The 18,796-nt window shown below is 36.5% G+C and overlaps 1 protein-coding gene across 1 annotated transcript; it reads left to right on the top strand.

The window, feature by feature from the left end:
- Nucleotides 1-1,653: 1,653 nt before the first annotated feature.
- On the top strand, nt 1,654-18,490 carry FRMD8 (FERM domain containing 8). The gene is made up of 11 exons (XM_072421641.1): nt 1,654-1,804; nt 4,265-4,346; nt 5,129-5,296; nt 5,378-5,479; nt 5,762-5,820; nt 7,304-7,470; nt 11,669-11,881; nt 12,340-12,463; nt 13,358-13,501; nt 15,384-15,567; nt 16,057-18,490. Exons 2-11 carry the CDS (start codon nt 4,265-4,267, stop codon nt 16,164-16,166), a joined length of 1,353 nt encoding a protein of 450 aa, XP_072277742.1. The 5' UTR covers nt 1,654-1,804; the 3' UTR covers nt 16,167-18,490.
- The last annotated feature ends 306 nt before the right edge of the window (nt 18,491-18,796 follow it).

Below are 18,796 nucleotides of genomic sequence, written 5' to 3'. Positions count from 1 at the left end.
TTTGGTTCTTTTGTAAAGTTTCTAAAATTATTTAAATCCATGCATATGCAGCTGGGTGTACGAGTATGTTCAACAAAATATTGCAAACAGGCATTCCTGTTTGTTAACAGGATTTGTTTTATTGCAGAAGGAACCTAGAATATCCCTTCCCCAATAAAGAGCCATCCTTTGATTCTTAGATGCTTTAGATGGGTACAATTTTCTGTCCCTAGGAGTGCGTTGCCTGGCTCATGAAATATGCTTTCACACACCATTAATTTGCTTGCTTTCACATACCACATCGGACTACACAAGTGTAAAGAGGCCTTTAAGGATTACTGCACTTTTACGTAAAGTGCAATTATCAAGTTTACATTCTTCACATTCCAGTGCTACAGTAGATGTGTTTGCTGGGAACAGCCTCATATTTATCTGTGAGACTCTGTCTCAAGTAAGCTATATTTATATTTACACCCCTATCTGAAGGATGTAAATTACACTGGCATATAGTGATGTGCCTCTACTTAGGTATAATTATCACAACCAAGCGCAGTGTTTCTCAACCAGGGTTCCGTAAAACCCCAAGGTTCCTCCAGAGGTTGCTAGACGTTCCATAAGAAGGGGTTTGTGCCTCAGTTTATATGACAAAAATGATCTTCTTGGCCCTCTGTGAGGGTGTCATCGTCCAGCAATGTAAGAGGCATTCTTCCCACTGACCACCACAAAAATGTGATGTGAGTTGTGGATATATTAGTAATAGAATGGGTTCCCCTAAGAACTGAAAGGTATTTCGCCAGTTCCCCATGTTAAAAGGGTTGCAAAGGTCTGGTGTTGTGTATCCCTGACATTCATCCCTCTATGTACAAACCCATGTAAATGTAGATCTGTCTCCCATTGTCTTCAATGAGAGCTGGGTCTACTAATAAGGTATGCTTAATAACATATGGTTATAGCATTTAAAGGAGACACGGAACATCCCAGATAGGGATCTCAGTTTATGATTCAGTTCAGATAGGGGCATTGACAGAAAATATTAAAGGTTGAGACAAGATTCTCTGTGATTCAGACAACCATGACACATTGGACCCTAGGATTTCCCTGACATGGTAGGGCTCCTACACTGCTCCCTGGATGATCACATGACATCTTTCAGGTCTTGTGATTGGCCACTGATTAAGCACTGCATCCTAGGGTTAGGTGAGGAACTTCTTCACACCTAAACTACCCAAATATTTGAGGGCTCAGAAGGATGAAGGTGAGCAGCAGAGGGTGTGGGAGTCAATATGTCCTAAATGACCAAACTAAAAGCCTGGTATTAATTCTTCTTTTACTTAATTTCTTGTCACTAAATCATATTTCTGTGCCATTTCTACCTTTGTATAAAATATACATTCTTAGCCCTTTTAACTGAAGCCATTCCGCTATAACCTATGCATGACCTAGGTCTGCTGCATGTAATATTTTCCTCACAGACTCACTCTCCTGGAAGATTTCCACATTCCAGGGAACCAAGGCGGGAAAGCGTCTGGAACACTTGCGCAGTCTAATAAAGTGGGGTTTGCCATGACGTCATCGCCGGCTCTTCGGCAAAGTTTAGCATCCAAACACCGCGCATTCCATAACGCAATTGGATGCCAGTCGCAAAGAGGTGGAGACAGTAACGCGATTGGTTAGATTCTGAAAGGTTTACTATCCACGGCGAGGCGTGGAACGCAGTTCTCGATATGTTATTGGACAGTAGTTTTGATGGGACTGTGATGTCAGCTTCCTGGTTGTGCCAGACCCGAGGGGCGAGCGGACGGCTGGTTGTATCATTGTGTTTGGGGTGAGTATCACAGCTCGGGGCTTCATGGGCACCAGCAGACTTGTGTGTGGGAGGAATTCTGCCATAGCTGTGAGTTGTTACAGATAAGAATGCATCCATACATTGCCTGTAAACCGAAAAAGTTCACAGTTTTAAAGAGAACCAGTCATGACCGGTGGGGGAACTGATATAGATTCAGACCCAAGGTATTAGAATTGTTCATGCTTAATCAGAAAATTTTTGTGTGCATGCTTAACTTTTACTTAATTTTTAGAACACTATTTGCTGACAGTCAGGTCCAAGGTGTGACTCACCAGGTAATGAAGCCGAGATAAGGATAAAAGCTCCCCAGTCCGCATCTTTACAGCATTTATTTATAGGAATAGAAAAGGAATTAAAAATTCTGTGTTTGTCCAGGTGGGGAGATTGCCATTCACATTCTGTTCTGAAGATGCAACAGGAGGGAATTTCAGAAGGGGAAAGAAATCCTCCAATCAGACACTAGTCACCAGAACATGATGCCCCAATATGAGCATTTAGCCTCACCTATTGTATTGGATGTCTATATTTTATTTTCATCATTTACTGCCTAATGAGTGTGATCATTAGGGCAGACAGATGGTGAATCTTCTTAGCAGGGACAGAGACTGCAAAAAAAAAAAAAAAAAAGCCCCCAACATTTTTATATACTACTCTATACCAAAGTACCAAATATTATCTATAAGTACATCTATTATATACTAATATATAATTACAATATTAAAATGTGCATACTTGAAGATTAATATAAAGGCTCATGAATGCAGCTCTATATTCACTGATATAACATTAAATTACATTTTGTAAATGCAAACAGTATGAGTACCTGCACAGGAGCTGGTATTAGTTGCTTGCAGTCCTTGCAAAAGCAGGGCTTAAAGCTGAACTAAAGCTGCTGTCACCTGTCCCATCTAGATTGGTTAAGCTGGAATGATGTAATTCCTGCACAGAGGTGCAGGGAAAGTGAGGATTACTGGGTATCTTTGCAACCAAAGCTGAATTTGCGCATGTGCAGCTCAGCTTTTGACAGATACCTGCAGTGATCAGGCAGGTAGGTAGGTGGGATTTTTGCAGAAGGAACGCAATTGCCTGTCCCTTTTAACAACAATGACCTGCTTGATAGTGGATTCTTAAAAGTTTTGTTCCACTTTAATTGTGGGAGATAGAAGCCCCAAAAAGGAGCCAGTCAGACCATTTAGTTATAGGAGACACAGAGATTCATTGCTAAATCACAGGGCTCAGAGGAAGTAGATGATAGTTATATGACTGAAGACATCTGGTGGTCAGAAAAATACTCTGAATTAAAAGGAAATTTGCAATGTCATGTGTTTTGGGATGATCAGCATTCCACAGGATCCTGATAGAAAGACCATACATTTTAGGGCAATGTCTGCTTTACATGCAAAACAGTATTCTCCCCAGAATTTTTTTTAGACTGGATAGGAAGAAACTGTAGGTGGGTTGTGGTCCCTGTATTGTGACCCAACTTTTCTGTAAGCACCCAAAAACAGCCAGGTGGCTACTGCAAAGTGACCAGTGGTGCACCAAGCTAAAAGGAAGAGGGGCTAAGAGATCTTTATTTCTGCTTACTATTATTATTATTACTATCCCTGTTAAATATAAATCATGACTGAGGTCTCTATTAAGTGAGTAACAAAGAAGTGACGTTAAAATCAAGATAAAAGTTCCCACATATACATCTGTACACAAGATGCACTACAGATGTCTGCCAAAACTCCTAAAAAATGATTCCAAGCTGTCAAAATGACAGAGTTGCTATTTAAATACAGCAGCTAAAAAAAAAAAATACAAAAAATTCAGATGTTAGAGATACAAAGAAACATTTTGTTTACTTACGCATTCACTTTGTTTTATGAACTTTAATAAATAGGATAAATAATTTTGTAATGCTTTTTTGTCATGTTAAACAGAATTTTTTATAGAAAAAATTATACGTTTTTTCCAAAATTAACCCTGATCGAATGGAAATGTGTGGGTATTTTTCAGCTTTATATCCCTATTTTTGTCTATAGATTGCATAAAAGATGTTAGATAATAAAGTTGTTCTTGCAAGCCAATATCAGAAAAAGATTTTGATTTTCCTCTCGTTGAGATATAATCTATCCTAAGTAAAGTCAAAGGTTTTGCAAAATAAACAGGCTCACAGCTACTATAACAAAAATGTATAGCTATATAGTTCAAAACAATGTTAGTTTCCCTTAATTGAATATCAATGTCAGTGTTCTCCCCAGCCCCTTTTAGGTGGGTGCACCACGCGGAACATTTCAGTAACCACCTGGCTGTTTTTGGGGTGGTTACAGAACAGTTGGGTCATAATGCAGGGGCTGCCACCCGCCTAAAATTTCTTCCCACCCAGCTTAAAAACAAATTTCTGGGTTGAGCACTGAATGTAATTGTTTGTATTTTGTTGTTTGTGTGTAGATGGATGGAAGTGGAATATCGCCACCATCATTATTAAATGAATATTTGCTGCGAGGAAGTGTCTCCTCTTCAGGAACACGATGTAGGTATTTGGGGTTGTGGGCGTGCTGAAGGTATCTTCTGATTATAGCTGGAAGCTCAATTACTTGTATACAGTGGAATTGTATGGTTATGATTATGTTATGTACGTAACATCATTGAGAACATTTTCTCAGTGCTGCATATTAAGTTAGGACCCCAGCAAAATACTTACCATACCTTTTTCTACACTGTCTTGAACCTTTCTCTACTTTATCCAATGCCCTGGAGGTCCTTTTAAAGATCCTTTTTTTCTGACTACTATTTTGCAGCCTTGTAAAAAAAAAAAGAAGCTTCTGCTGGTTATTTGTGCCTGCTGATGCCACCTCTGAGATTTAGGTTTCAGCTTTTTCTATCTCAGTGACACTTGAAAAAAAGATGCACCATACACAGATTACTTTAGGAACTCTTTGTAGTCCTATTACAGAGACTGTTGTTCAGTTTTCTAGGTAATTGAAGTTGTTTTCTACAAACAGATTGCTTGGAGATTAATTGCTTACAACAGCATCCCTGCCTCCTGCCGACTTAAGCTGTGTTTGCATATTGGTACCGGTTCCTGTACAACATCATGGGCACAGGCTATTAGATTTTAGCCCATGTTTATTGGGCTTTATATGGATTATAATTGTAATCTGATAGTTTTCCCTTCTCTGGTTTTTATAGGGAAGAAACCTAATAATGGACTTGACAGACAGGCTATTCACAGTGTAACCTGACTACTATGATGCTAAACAAATTTATTATTAATGACACCTCTCACTATTTTCTCACCTGTTTTCTCCTCAGCAATGGATGTGATTGTATATTTAATGAATGATGAGGCAATTCCGCTGACAGTGGATGGCCTATCTGTCATAACAGCACATGAATTACACAAAGTCATCCGTGAAGTCCTTGCTCTCCCTGACATTGCTCAAGAAGTCTTTGCTCTGTGGCTTTCCTCTCCATTCTTGGGTAATTATTGTGTACATTTGACATATCTATAGAATCCTAATTCAATGAGTTCCACATTTATAGTTATATTTTACCTTTTAGAGGTACAACTGAAGCCAAAACATCAGCCATACAAAGTCTGCAGACAGTGGCATGATCTGTTGACACGATTCACAAATTGTTCTCTTGAGGACATTCATCAGGGTAAGCAAAAGTGATCTTTATTTTACCTTTTTTATGCTGATTATTAGGTTTGTTGTGTTATAGCTTTTTTCCCAATTATTTTCTGATACAGTTCATATTTTAGTACAGCTTTTAAATGCAGTTGATAATTATAATGAGTATTATAATAGCTTTACAGACTACTTATAGGCGTTCTATTAGGGATGTAGTTAAATTTCTTCCATTAAATAAGTATAGATATGACAATATTCATAATATCGTACAAAAACTACATTTATATGCTTTTTGTGTGTTTTTACACAGATGAACCTTGTCTGCAGTTTCGCAGAAATATTTTCTTTCCTAAATGTCGAGAACTTCAGGTAGGATGGAAAGAATTTATACCAACTGAAAACTGTAATCTCCTTCACGGTCTTCTAATTGTATCTTAAATCAAGGTGTAACTATTTTGGTGTTTGGCTTAGCCAGAACAGATCTTACATTATAATATCATTAATATTGTGTTTTTTTTTAGTACAGATACAGGTATTTTTTTATTGTAGAGGTACAGGTTGCATTCTTTCCTGCAGTTTTTATAAAGGTGAGAAGGCCTTGTTAAAGTAAACCTGTCCTTTACCACTACCACATTTACCAGTTATTTGATTTACACTGGAAGATAGGGCTGCCCAAGTCCAGGGAACCTTAAAAAGTACCTACAGGCATAACATGATCCTAGTTTTTTGACTAACGTTAAGACACTTGTTAAACACTGGTTTATCTCTTTGGGACATAGTAGGGGAATAATAATATATTTCAAAATTGATCAATGAGTTGACCAGGGAATGACTGGAGAGGTAAGATAGTGCCTATGGTCATTTGTGATACATTAGTCAGAAAAATTTAGATCATGTTATGCCTGTAGGAATCTTTTAAAGGTTTCCTGGACCTGGGCAGCCTTATCTTTCAAACAGTGTAAAACAAATGAGTGGTAAATGATGCAGCACTTACAGAGGGCATTCTGGAACTGGACTTTTGACTTTGCCCAATTTTCACAGAATTATAAGGCTTTGAGGCAGCTATGATATTGGTAGACTTACAAACTATCACCAGACAGCTCTAAGGTTTCTAAACCAGATGCCCTGATGACATAATCAATATATTCCTGTGATCAGAATTAGGAGTGGGCTATTTATTGCCACAGTCCTAATATGGACACATTGGAGGCCAGAACACTGGGCACCAGGACACTGGTACTTGTGCAAGGGTCCTCCTCTGCTTTCTTGTATTGTCTTATTGTATATGCATATCAAATAACCCATATCAGTGCGGGTTATCTGCCCAGAATACTTCATATTAGTACACAAGGGGAGTTCATATGTCATTTTTGGACATGAATAGAGAACTTGTGATGCAATGCCATGTATTGCTGGATCATAACAGAAATTAGGAGCTGGGGGTATTTTTTGCAGATCAACAGATTATTTCCTGTGCTTGTACATGTATTGCAGAGATGTACCACATTTTTTGTTTTGCTCTGATATACACTTTGATTTGATAATGAGAAATTACCACACATTTCCTGACAGCTAGTTAATAAATCAAGAATTAACTAATTAATTATAATTTTTTTTTTAATTGTAGAAAGACATGTATGTCTTTACATTATAACTCTACTTTAGTATTTTCAGAGTACTGTTAAAGCTGTGTGTAAACATATAGAAGTTATATGTGTGTTTTTTTTTTTAAATATAATATTACATTTAAAAATCAATTTATTATTGTTACCTTACAGGTTAACTTTCAAATTGAAAAATTAGAGCACAGAGCAATTTTGTATTGGGCTAAAATGTTGATTTTTGCATTTAGATTGCCAATGAGGAAGTTTTGCGGTTGCTTTATGAAGAAGCCAAATACAATGTCCTAGAGGGCAAGTACCCTTGTGACTTGGAAGACTGTGAACTGTTAGGTGGCCTAGCTTGCCGGTTAGAGCTGGGTCCATATAACCAGGAAAAGCATACACCTTCCACTTTGAGGTATGGGAATATGTTTCCATAATTAAAAATGGTCTCTTTATTTTTTTTCTCACTGGGATAGGTCAATATGTAAAAATATTTGTATACAGTGCCTTCTTAAATAAGATTTAATAACAGTAAAGACTCTATAAAGTTTTTTTTTATATAGCTAGACTTTCTACCTTAAATGACCAAAAAACTTTGCTTTAAAACCATACACTTTAACATATTCACCACTTATTTTTCTACTTGAAAGCCCAATATTAAACTAAAAAATAAAGGTAAATTTTATTAGTAATTAGGTAGATTAGTTAATACAAACCAGTTAGTTAAACAGTGTGGTGGATAGAATACCTGTTTGCGATGCAGATAAGCTTGCACATTGCACTACATAAATTTCCTTTTGTCTCTGAATACACCCAGTGGGAGGGTCAATCAGATGTGAGGATGTGAAACCCAAAGTAGGTAGAACAAATGATGCCAGACTATATTTCCCATCATCCTTGCATTACAATCAAAACCATGTCTCTACATGGGGAGGCTGGACTTAGGCTATGTACACACGTGCAATAATTATCGTTGAAATGGATCTTTTACGATTCTTTCCAAAGACTAACGGCTGCACGATGCATGAACGAGTGCTGTACATACAGCACCGTTCTGCTCTATGGGAAGGGGAGGGGGAGAATGACGGAGTGGCACCCCGCTGCGCTCTCTCTCCCTTCACTTCTAATATGATCGTTCGTGCACATGCCAGATTCTCGTCTGATATCAACCCTGAGCCGATTATTGGTCGAGAACAGTTGCACGTGTGTACCTAGTCTTAGTAGTAGTAGTGGTACACTGGTTGGTGATAAGCAGTTGTCTGACCACACAGGAAACTAAAAGGCAGGGATCAGACCGTAAACTGTTTTTTAATTTGTAATTGAATTTCAAAGATAACACACATAAGTTACACTGATTAACATGATTGCTTTAAGAATTGCCCTTGTACAATTTTGGGTTTAAATAGCTTAACCTGGGTTAAGAACTAGTTTGGAATAATTTTTCATTCAGAAATGCTCAGAACATAGATTAAATAAATTACATGCAACTCTTGAAACACAATATTGCTACAATTTCTACAACCCTTTAGATTAACAAACTCTCACTGTTTGTTTATAACAGCTTGTAGATTTCTTCAATGTCTGCATTAAAATAATAATTCATGGCTAACAGCAGTCATTGTTTAAGTATATCCAAACTGAAGAACAAACATTTAATTTATTGCAGCTTAGCAGTCCTTGTAGTTTGTGGCTGCATGTTTTATTTTTTAGATTTTCAATGACTTTGTATTCACCTAGTGGTCATGCCAGCAACACACTTGTTTTTCTAGGGTTCTTATGCAGGTGCTCTGATGTGACCCCAGGTCCGAAAATGTATAGGACTACAGAACGCCTCACGCTCACCACATCTACATAGCTAAGAGGGTGCAATCTGTAGTCCATTGTGAAAATCTGTAACAACAGTCAGCAGATCATTGAAGTGATCTGCTCACTAGTATTCTAGCAGAAGTACCAGGTATAACTTAGCATGTATCAAACAGATAATAAAAATGCTTTTAGTGGGTTTTATTGGTAGGCCAAAAGTTAAGAATCCCAAGTTCTATGTTAGGGTTTACATAGGCCATGAACACACGTGCAATAATTGTCTTATTATTATTATCTTTCACAATCCTTTCCAACAACAAACAACTGCACAATGCATGAACGAGTGCTGTACATACAGGACCGTTCTGTTCTATGGAGAGGGGAGGGGGAGAACCCCGAGACGACGAGCACTGTACACACGCAAGATTCTCGTCCAATTTCAGCCCTGAGCTGATTATCTGACGAGAACCATTGCATGTGTACATAGCCTAACACATTAAAGTGTTTGTGAACACAAATAGGTTTACTGTTATGATTTTAAATGTAATCTTTTTAAATTCACTGTACAAAATAAACAAAATGCAAATGTTTAAAAGAGATAGAATATGTTTGCTGTATGTAGGCAGTCAGGCTGCTCAACATAGTATCCTCTATTCTGCCTTCATTGTCAGGAGTTATTGTCCATTTTAAAAGAGATTATGTAAGCTGTCTGTACAAATTCCATACACGCTTTTAGGTCAGCCAACTAATATGTAGGTTTACTTTTGTGTTTTTTTTTTTTCTGCACAAACTAAATGTTATTTTTTTACCTTTTACTGAGCCAGGGCGTCTGGAACAACCTTTCTGCTTATGGGCCCCAGCCATTTGTCTTACTACAGCTGGCAAGATTGCAGCAAATATTTACATTCCAGCTCTAAGTGATCTAAAAATTACCGAGGGGCAACCTGAGTACAAAACCTATGTACAAGTCTTAATTTATTTCCATTCAGATTTGATTCTCTCCCCAGCATACGCATTGCTTATTTATTAAGTACTTTATTTAAGTACTGGCAGTGTTTCAGTGATTGACTTTTTTCTTTTGTTTTTACAAACCTATTGGTCATAGGCAAAGAATGCTTACTATAGTTTACCATATCTTAAGGGTAATAGTCTACATTTTAGTCACAATAGTCTCCTACATTTACTGCAAACTATCTATTGCAAGGGTCTTCCTGACTGTATAGCTCAGGTAAGCCCTCTCATTACACAATTGTGTGATCTCTGTATAGATGCTTATACGAAGAATAATAGTCAGTTTCAAGTTTAAAGTAAATTACATTGAAATAGGAATTTAATACATATAATGAGCATGTCTCCTCTATTGTAAACTTTTTAGTGTGTTAGCTGTAAATTTTTGACACTCTTTACATTCCCATCCTCCACTGCTTCGGTTACTGAGCTAGTTGCAAATCAACCCATTAACTAAGGTATTACATCAACAAGGAATCCTTTTATGTAGCATTTCCAGATTAGTTTGTTTAGATAACATTATGTTGAGTAAAATGATTTTGGCAGTATGTTTCTACACAAAAAGATAAGTGAAATTTTTTCATATTTCCTTTGTAATGCTTCTTGCTCCTTTTTCTGTCGTTATCTAGATCATTTTTCCAGCATGCATAATGCAGGATATTTTGAGGACAGACAATTTTAAGGCTTGGTCCATGTATCTGTTTTTTGGCACCCTGAAGCATGAAATGTGCTAACTTTTGCTGTAGAATATTGACTCAATACTCATAAATGTCTGATAAGTGTTCCCAAGGTAGTTCTCAGTGGGGGACAAAGGTTATTCATTGCATCATGGGATGCTGTGGGAGTGTTTCTCTGTGTCATCATTGTGAAAATTGCAACTGAATCTTACATTCACCATAAGCTAAGAATTTAGGGTGCTTCCAGGGAGACTTGCTGCAAAGTTTTGGCAAAATTTTTTCTGGTAAAACATATATTTGTAAATAATTTAAATTTACATTTAGGTCCATGTGGCCACCGATGGTAGTTTTTAGGAAAGGTAAACTGTGTATTATTATTAATAATAATCAAAACACAGACATGAAAAGGCTGTGCACTAAAATCCTGGATATTATCACTCATGGACATACATTTCTCCCATTGACAATCATCACTCAAAAGTGGAGGTTTGGGTTCATTTAATATAGTTTGTCAATGACTTTGCTTCAGATCTGACTTCCATCTCTGATGTGTACTAACCTGCATGATATGTGCTTGCTGAGAAAACCTCTATAAACCCACCATGGTCACAACTTTCATGCAATGCTTATGTTATACAGAACCACATTTTAGCATTCATGTAAATTAATATAATGGTATGCAATCCATAGGTGAGCTTTAGAATTTTTAAAGAAGATGTCTGGTTTGGAGGATATTGGTCAGAAGCATTTAAATTAATAATGTGGAAACATAACATGGCATACTTATATCTAAAGTTTAACCCACACTTTTTGCTTTTTCAAATATGCTGTGTTGGTGTCCTGTGACCAGGCAGCTAAATGATGGCCAACTTTGTAGCTTTCATATAGCAGTGCATTAAATGATCTCTTTTTCATGAAAGAAAAGCTGTATTTCTGCCCAAAATCAACATGGTGTGGCCATACACAGAAGCAGACATGCACGTTTCTTGATTTCCAATACAGACATGAAGACCCCTATAAACACAGTTGTTGAAACGCTGTTTTTTTTCTTCATGGTGGTAATTGTATGTCTGAAATCAAAGTTTATTTACAGATATGTAAATTTTATTTCTCTGTTTTTGTAAGGCCCAAGCTGGAGTCCTTTCTTCCTCCTTATATGTGTAAAAAGAGGAATGGATTACTGACAGCCTTGATTAATAGAGGGAGTCGCCAGGCAAGTTTTGAACAGACTCTGCTTAACTCCTACAAAGAAGTTACCGAAAGTATTACTTGTGAAGAAGGAGAAGCAACAAACTACAAAGAGTATCTGAAGAAATGTCACGAACTTCCCTATTATGGGTATTTGTTAAAATTTTAATTTTGGCAAAAGGAGGGAGACGGATAAAGAATATAGCATTTTCAGTAAAATAGAAAGTCAATTAAGTAAATCCTCCTACACCTAGAGTAGCTGTCCAGTTTAAAACCCACCATTCCATAGACATTCAAAGGCCGGATTCACTTTCATGAGTGTTATGATGTTTACATGTTGTCATTACAAAGTGGATTGAAACACATTTTGAAATGTGCAGCAAGACAGGTGAAATTGTATGCATTTCCCCTGATTTCAAAGTGCATCTAAGATCAAAACCTATGAATCCAACCTGACATTCCTATCACCTAACTCTACTAAAATAAAAAAAAAAAGCTGTTCATAAAGATGAAAGTTGGAAACCTTTAAAACGCACAGGAAAGTTTAATTATGTTTTGTTTCCCCCCCTAATTTGTTCTACAGTCTAACATGCTATTTGCATCTACAGGTGTGCTTTTTTCATGGGTGAAATCGACAAACCTGTCCAAGGCTTCCTGAACAGAACTGGACGAAAGACTGTATCAGTTGCTATTAACATGGAAGGCGTGTCTGTTATTGATCGTAAGGAAAAGGTATTTGAACTGAATCTATATATATAAATTGTAGAGTTATTATTACATATATATATATATATATATATATATATATATATATATATAGATATGTTATGGCTGTGTGCTGCTTTTGTGTGTATGCACAGCAGCAACGCAGCTTCACAGCAAATCCCCCTAACCCTGAACAGTTTGAAGTGAAGCCAGTGATTGCCGTGCACTGTTAGCTGGTTTGCAGAGGTGTAGCTGGAAACCAGCCCCCCCCCCCAACAAAAGTTTGGATGATTCTAACTACTGCCATATAAGACACTATATTTGAACTAGTCAGTGTTAACAGTTTATGTTCTGTTTACCAAGATAACATTAGGCAGCATGCAACCAAAATAATAAAACTGGGCAATAAGCAACATGAATGAGTGTCGGCATAAAAACTAGCCACCCAATCAATATTGAGTAAGGCATAATATCTTCCTTCCAGTGATAACACAATATCGCCCCCACCTATTGGCACTATAGCAGCTAAATTAACAATCCCACCACTCAGAAATCAGTGGCAGCATAGTACATAGTAACTTTAGCCTTAGCATAGTGCACAATGACACCACTTCCCCATACCCAGGTATGGTACTAATATTGTTTGCTATGGTATTATATTGTATTAGCCAAGTATACAATAACCCTTCTTCTCTTTCCCTAGCCAGTAACAGCAGTACTAGGTTATAATGCACATTAAACACCTCACCCCATCAAGTATTTTTAAAAGACATTTTCTTGTTTAAAAAAATAAAAACAGTTTATAAGTATGTATATACATAAATGTTATTTTTATCAATCTGTTGTGTGAGATATATTTCAACCTTTTTAATTAGCATTATTTATTCACCAGAATGTTTTGCTTTTGTTTTCTTTTCATAGCATGTTTTAATTAGTCTGAAGTTTTCAGAGTTGTCCTGGGATCATACATATCCAGATAGAGAGGAACATATTTTATGGCTAGAGTTTGATGGTGATAATGAAGGAACACCAGTTAACAAGTTGCTGAAAATATACTCCAAACAGGTAATCTTTCATGCCTAATATAGTCTTGATATCTTATCTTCCTTTTTCAGCTACTCTGAAGTAATATTTACAGCATTGCAGCTGGTTATTGGTACCAGGATAGCCATCGGAACAAATCAACTAATGGTACACCACGGGTATCTGCTAACAGTGTGACCAATATAAATATGTAATACAAAACTACTTATTCTGCATATAAATCAAAAGCATTTTGCATTATTAGAAAGGAAAAGTCATGGATAGCACAAAACCATTGGGACCTGCCAACATATACATGTCCACAGTTCCTCCCAGTTCTATTCATTATTTAATGCTTGCACCTAATTCAGTCTAACTGCGCACACTTAAACGATCAAAAGGTTATTGATCCCAATTGTCATCTTCACTTCAGCCTAAATAAATCATCATAAGTATTAGCCTATATGAATTAAATAAGGTTGCAGAAAACAGACCTACTGAGTGATTTATTTAAGTACTCCAAAACTGGAGAAGATGGATCACCCAGGTTCTCCCATGATAACCTAACAAACCTGGAATGGATTTAGTAATAATCAAAATGTTTTCAATCTTGAAGCAGATCTGTTACAGGGTTTCAAGATCGCCCAGGTTCTCCCATGATGGTCTTTATTCTGTAGTCTTGGTGAGCTTTAATAATTCGGGACAATTGCTTTTGTTACACCATGAAGCCTTCTGACAGTCCTAACCTGTCCAAAAAGGGCAACATTATACTAAATATATATATAGATTTAGTATATATTTAAATATTTATTTTTAATATAGTATGTATATTAAAATGAAAGTGAACCAGTCATGAGAGAAATTTGTAGGCTGCCATTCTTGATTTCTCCTTTTTAAAATGCTTGTTGCCTAAATATGATGCTATTGCTTTGGCTTTTTAAAGAGACTGTCATGTGGGGGTCATATGGGCTGCCTCTGTTGAAATGTTTGATAGTGATGGTTCTCATCGCTGGAGATAAGGAATTCTAACCATTTTATGACACTAATTTACACTATACTTGTTCTTAGTCTGTGACTCAATAATACTTAAAGTGTATGTAAACCCAAATACTAAAGTTGTGTAGCTCCCTTTTTGCTATGTAGTTGTGCAAGGTTTTTCCTTTATTAGTATGAGTGAATGTTGATTAAATACAGTACCTGCTGATCTTATGATCCTACTAGTTTCCCCTCTGCCTGAAATCTTTAATGAGGTGATTACAACTCCTCAATTCTTCAGGACAGTGGTCTCCCTCTGCTTTCAACCAATTTATTGGAGTGGGTGCCCCCTGTTGGTTGATTGACAGCTTCTCTGTCTATTTAGTGGCCTACAAAGGCACAGTGTGTAAATAAAACTGCAACTTTTTGCTGTACAGTTTGTTATGCATTAGTTAGTACACGTATACCAAATCTACTGGCAAGAACAAGTGGTAATAACCCCATCCCACTATGGTAATGCTAGTTACAGTCTGAACCATATATGTTATTTTTTACTATGCCCGAAATAATAACTGCATATTTGCTTTTCTAAGGACAGTGTCACTTGTGTGTTACACTTTTCACTTTGGCGCATTGTTTGTTTTTGTTTTGTTTTTTTTCAAGCATTAACATGGTTTAAAAGAAGCACCAAAATGGGAAAGACAGTAGTTGCAGAACAGCTAATTTAAGGTGCATTGCAACACAAGTGTCAGAGTTGTGTGGCAATGATAGCATCTATTGTGTTTCTCACATTACAATTATACTTACGGGTAAATAAAAACTTTCTTACTTTTACTTAGTGGCAATGTTTACTGGAGTTTAAAGTTCTTTTAAATATTTTGCTTCTTGTCTGAACAGAAAATATTGTATTGGCTTAAAAATTTGACATTTATTGTGTTCTGTTTTCCAGGCTGAGCTCATGAGTGGTTTAATTGAGTACTGCATAGAACTTAATCAAGGTGCAGATTTGCATTCTCCAGATTCTGCCCTTGGGAGTCCACCTATTTCTGAGAAGCGAGGCAAACTACGCAGACAGGAGAGTGTTCTATGTAACCGCATGAAACATCTCACCACTATTGATTATGTTGATGATGGTAAGACAATCACATTTCTGTATAATTTAGATCTTATATGGTGTTAGTGATCTTTTAAAAAGTTGACCAGTAAAACTTGAAGTCTTTTAAAAAATGTAATAAGCTTGTTTTCACAAACTTGAACCTTACTTGGTATGTTTGTATTAAAGGGTGTTTGCAAAAGCTTTGTATATTTATTAGGACTTCAGCAGCTGGATAGCAGTATCTGATGTCAAATTCTTCCCACCTTCACAAACTAATACTAATGCTGATAAGTTGCATCTACCAAAAACTAAAATATTAGTATAATTGGAGAAACAAACCCTTTACATTTGTTGTATTTGTAGTTTGACTTGCACAACATTTGTCAGACACCTTTTTATTAGGTCTTCTTCTAAGAGTTATTGGAACCAGCAAACCGATGGGTTTTAATCCTTGTTTCTAAATTATTAAAATGGCCTGAAAGTTTGCTTTGTGTAATTTCTTTATGCATAACTATTTATTTTTCAGGAAATGAAATTAAGCGAGTGAAGCCCAAAAGAGCTGCATCATTTTTCACTCGACAGACAACCCAAGGCTATGCATCTGTGCAGCCTGCTGACAGCCCTGTTGAAAGCTGACCAACAGCAGCTAGTAAAAGCACAGACCAAAAAGACTTCTGAATCACTGAACATTCTTATCCACTGTATGGACCAAGCCAAAGCTATAAAGGCCCTAACTTATTTCCCTTCTGTTGCGGCTCTACCTAAAGGGATGGCTCTTCAGGGATGCCAGCATAAAAAATGGTACAGTCAGGTTTACAGTTAATTTACAAAGTAGAATGCAATGTCATTAGAGCAAAGATTTTTGTCCTCTGACCAAGTTAGATCATTTTGTGGCCATTAGAATGTGGCTTACTGTGTGTTTTGTTACTGAGTTGGGATTCCATGATGGCAGCGTAATTGGGGCTTGTGCACACAGGTGTTGATGTCAAACTTTGACTATTACATGTGAACATAGCGCTGCTCAAATGCACATGTTCACACACAAAAGATTTTATTTGACCTCCTATCTACAATGTAGAGACTTCTCCAATAGGACATGATGCATCCAGAGAGTGCAATAAAAAGCAGGTCAAACGCAGCCTCAGATCTGTATTCAACACTTTATCGTTGAGATACATGTCAGTCTGCTGACCTGCATTTGATATGTGTACACAATGCCACAGTACACAAGCTCTTGGGGATGTATGAACTATTACAAGGAAACTTCTTAGTTGCTTTAAACCAGAAGGATGAAAATCAAAATATAACTAAAGGCAAAACTTTTTTTCATTTATAGATATGCATAGAGTGCTGAGGAGTTAAACCCACTGGTTTTTTTTTTTGTTTTTTATTGCTGTCCGTGTCCTGATTGGAGACTTTCATTATCCCTAATTGGCCTGATTGCTAATGATGCCTTAAATAAAAAGTAGGGATAAATCAAAACTTTTTGATTTGCCATCAAATCAAGAGTGCGGATTTTTCATTGCGGACACACATTACATCTAAGAGGGGTAATCCCTCACATTGCAAAAGTATCCCTTGACTTTCTGTGAAGTCTACAGGGCAGGAAGTTAATATAAATCCCACTAATATAACACAGATAGCAGAAAACAGAAGTTTTACCTATTCAGTACTCTATCCAAATGGATAGAATTTCTATTAAAAAATACAAACATAAATAGCCAGACATTTCTGTGACAGATTTGTGTGAAGCAAGCACAAGGTCCTATAAATTTGTTGGAATGGACGGTTTTACATCAACTAAAAAGTCTGAAAATAGGAGTAACATCTGACCATACATATAAGGGTGAACTGGATATGATACAAATACATGTACTGTATATAAATATATTTAAGCATTTGTTCCAAAACATAAAAGTATTATGTTTCTGTAAAGAAATATGACAACATTTCATTAATGATTGTGTCCAATAGAGTGGACCTGGAACAGGAACATCTAGAAATGATATTTGTGCCAAAGCAGTAGCGCATCCTGTGCCTTGAGACTTTTACCTGTATATCTGCAGTGTGAGATCATGTAATGCACTGCTACCTCTGACTGCTAGTCTCCTGATATTTTGTGATGTGATTTGTTGTTGGTCATTGTTCTTTGTGATAGAGAAGAATCTGTACCTGAGAACCTTTTCAAAGTTCTGCTTATTTCTGGTTTATTTATTCTGTGGATTTGTGATTTTTGTACTTCTCCTACTGCTTTGTAAACACTAATCATTAGGTGGGGCAGCTTAATATCTTCGTTGGGCACCGTATAGTGCTGGAATGAATGAAATCTCATGTCCGTGTGAGGGAGGTAAGTCATTCAAGCATGGCCAGTCAAGATGGCGGAAGCCAGAGAAAGACCCGGCAAAGATGTTTACGAGAGGACGTGAGCTTAGTTAAGCTGTGAGTCTACTTTGTAATGCATTGTGTTAAAGAGATATTTGCTTTCTTATCAAAGACGAATGAAATGTATGCTTATCATAAGATTTACACACTGTTAAAAGTCAAATACATATTTGTTAAATATTTCATGGTTATTGGGCATTTCTAAAGGTCACATTTTTTTTAACAAGAAACGTTGTGGAACTAAAGGTTGAACATAGTCATTGTTTAAAAAACACAAAAGCAGAGATGTTTTTTTGTTGTGTTCTCAACTAAAGGTTGAACGTAGTCATTGTTTAAAAAACACAAAAGCAGAGATTTTTTTTGTTGTGTTCTCACCTTTGTGTATATCTTTGATGACCTGGTAAGGTAAATGAGACATTGCTGTGCTATGTTCTAAAAATATTACAAATGTCAATAAAGAAAATCACACATGTCATTTAAAATATTTTAATTTGTGTTAAAATTTTGTACTGTAATTGTACTTTGTATAAAAATTATTTACAAATAAAAATGTGCAGTACTAAATCCTATGATATAAATTATCTATCTCTTTCTAAATAATTAGCAAAAAGTTAAAATATATTTGTGCAGAGCTGGGAAAATCTGACAATAGGTGTTTAATATTGTGTTGCTATGGTAATTTTTAGGTTTTTTTAGCTCTTCTGACAATTATTTAGGGTACAGTTTTAGGTTTAAATAGTCTAGTCTGTCTAGATTGTCCAATTTGCAGGTGTAATTGAATGGGGGGCTGAGTAAACCTGGTATGAGAATGAGAAAAGATACAGACTGATAGAGAAAGAGAACACACCGGCGGAGTACAAAAAGAGGAGAAGGATGAGATAGAT

Source organism: Pyxicephalus adspersus, chromosome 9, assembly GCF_032062135.1.
Source record: "Pyxicephalus adspersus chromosome 9, UCB_Pads_2.0, whole genome shotgun sequence".
NCBI lineage: Eukaryota > Metazoa > Chordata > Amphibia > Anura > Pyxicephalidae > Pyxicephalus > Pyxicephalus adspersus.
The sequence above is the reverse complement of the archived record's forward strand: the minus strand, read 5'-3'. Positions and strand labels throughout refer to the sequence as shown.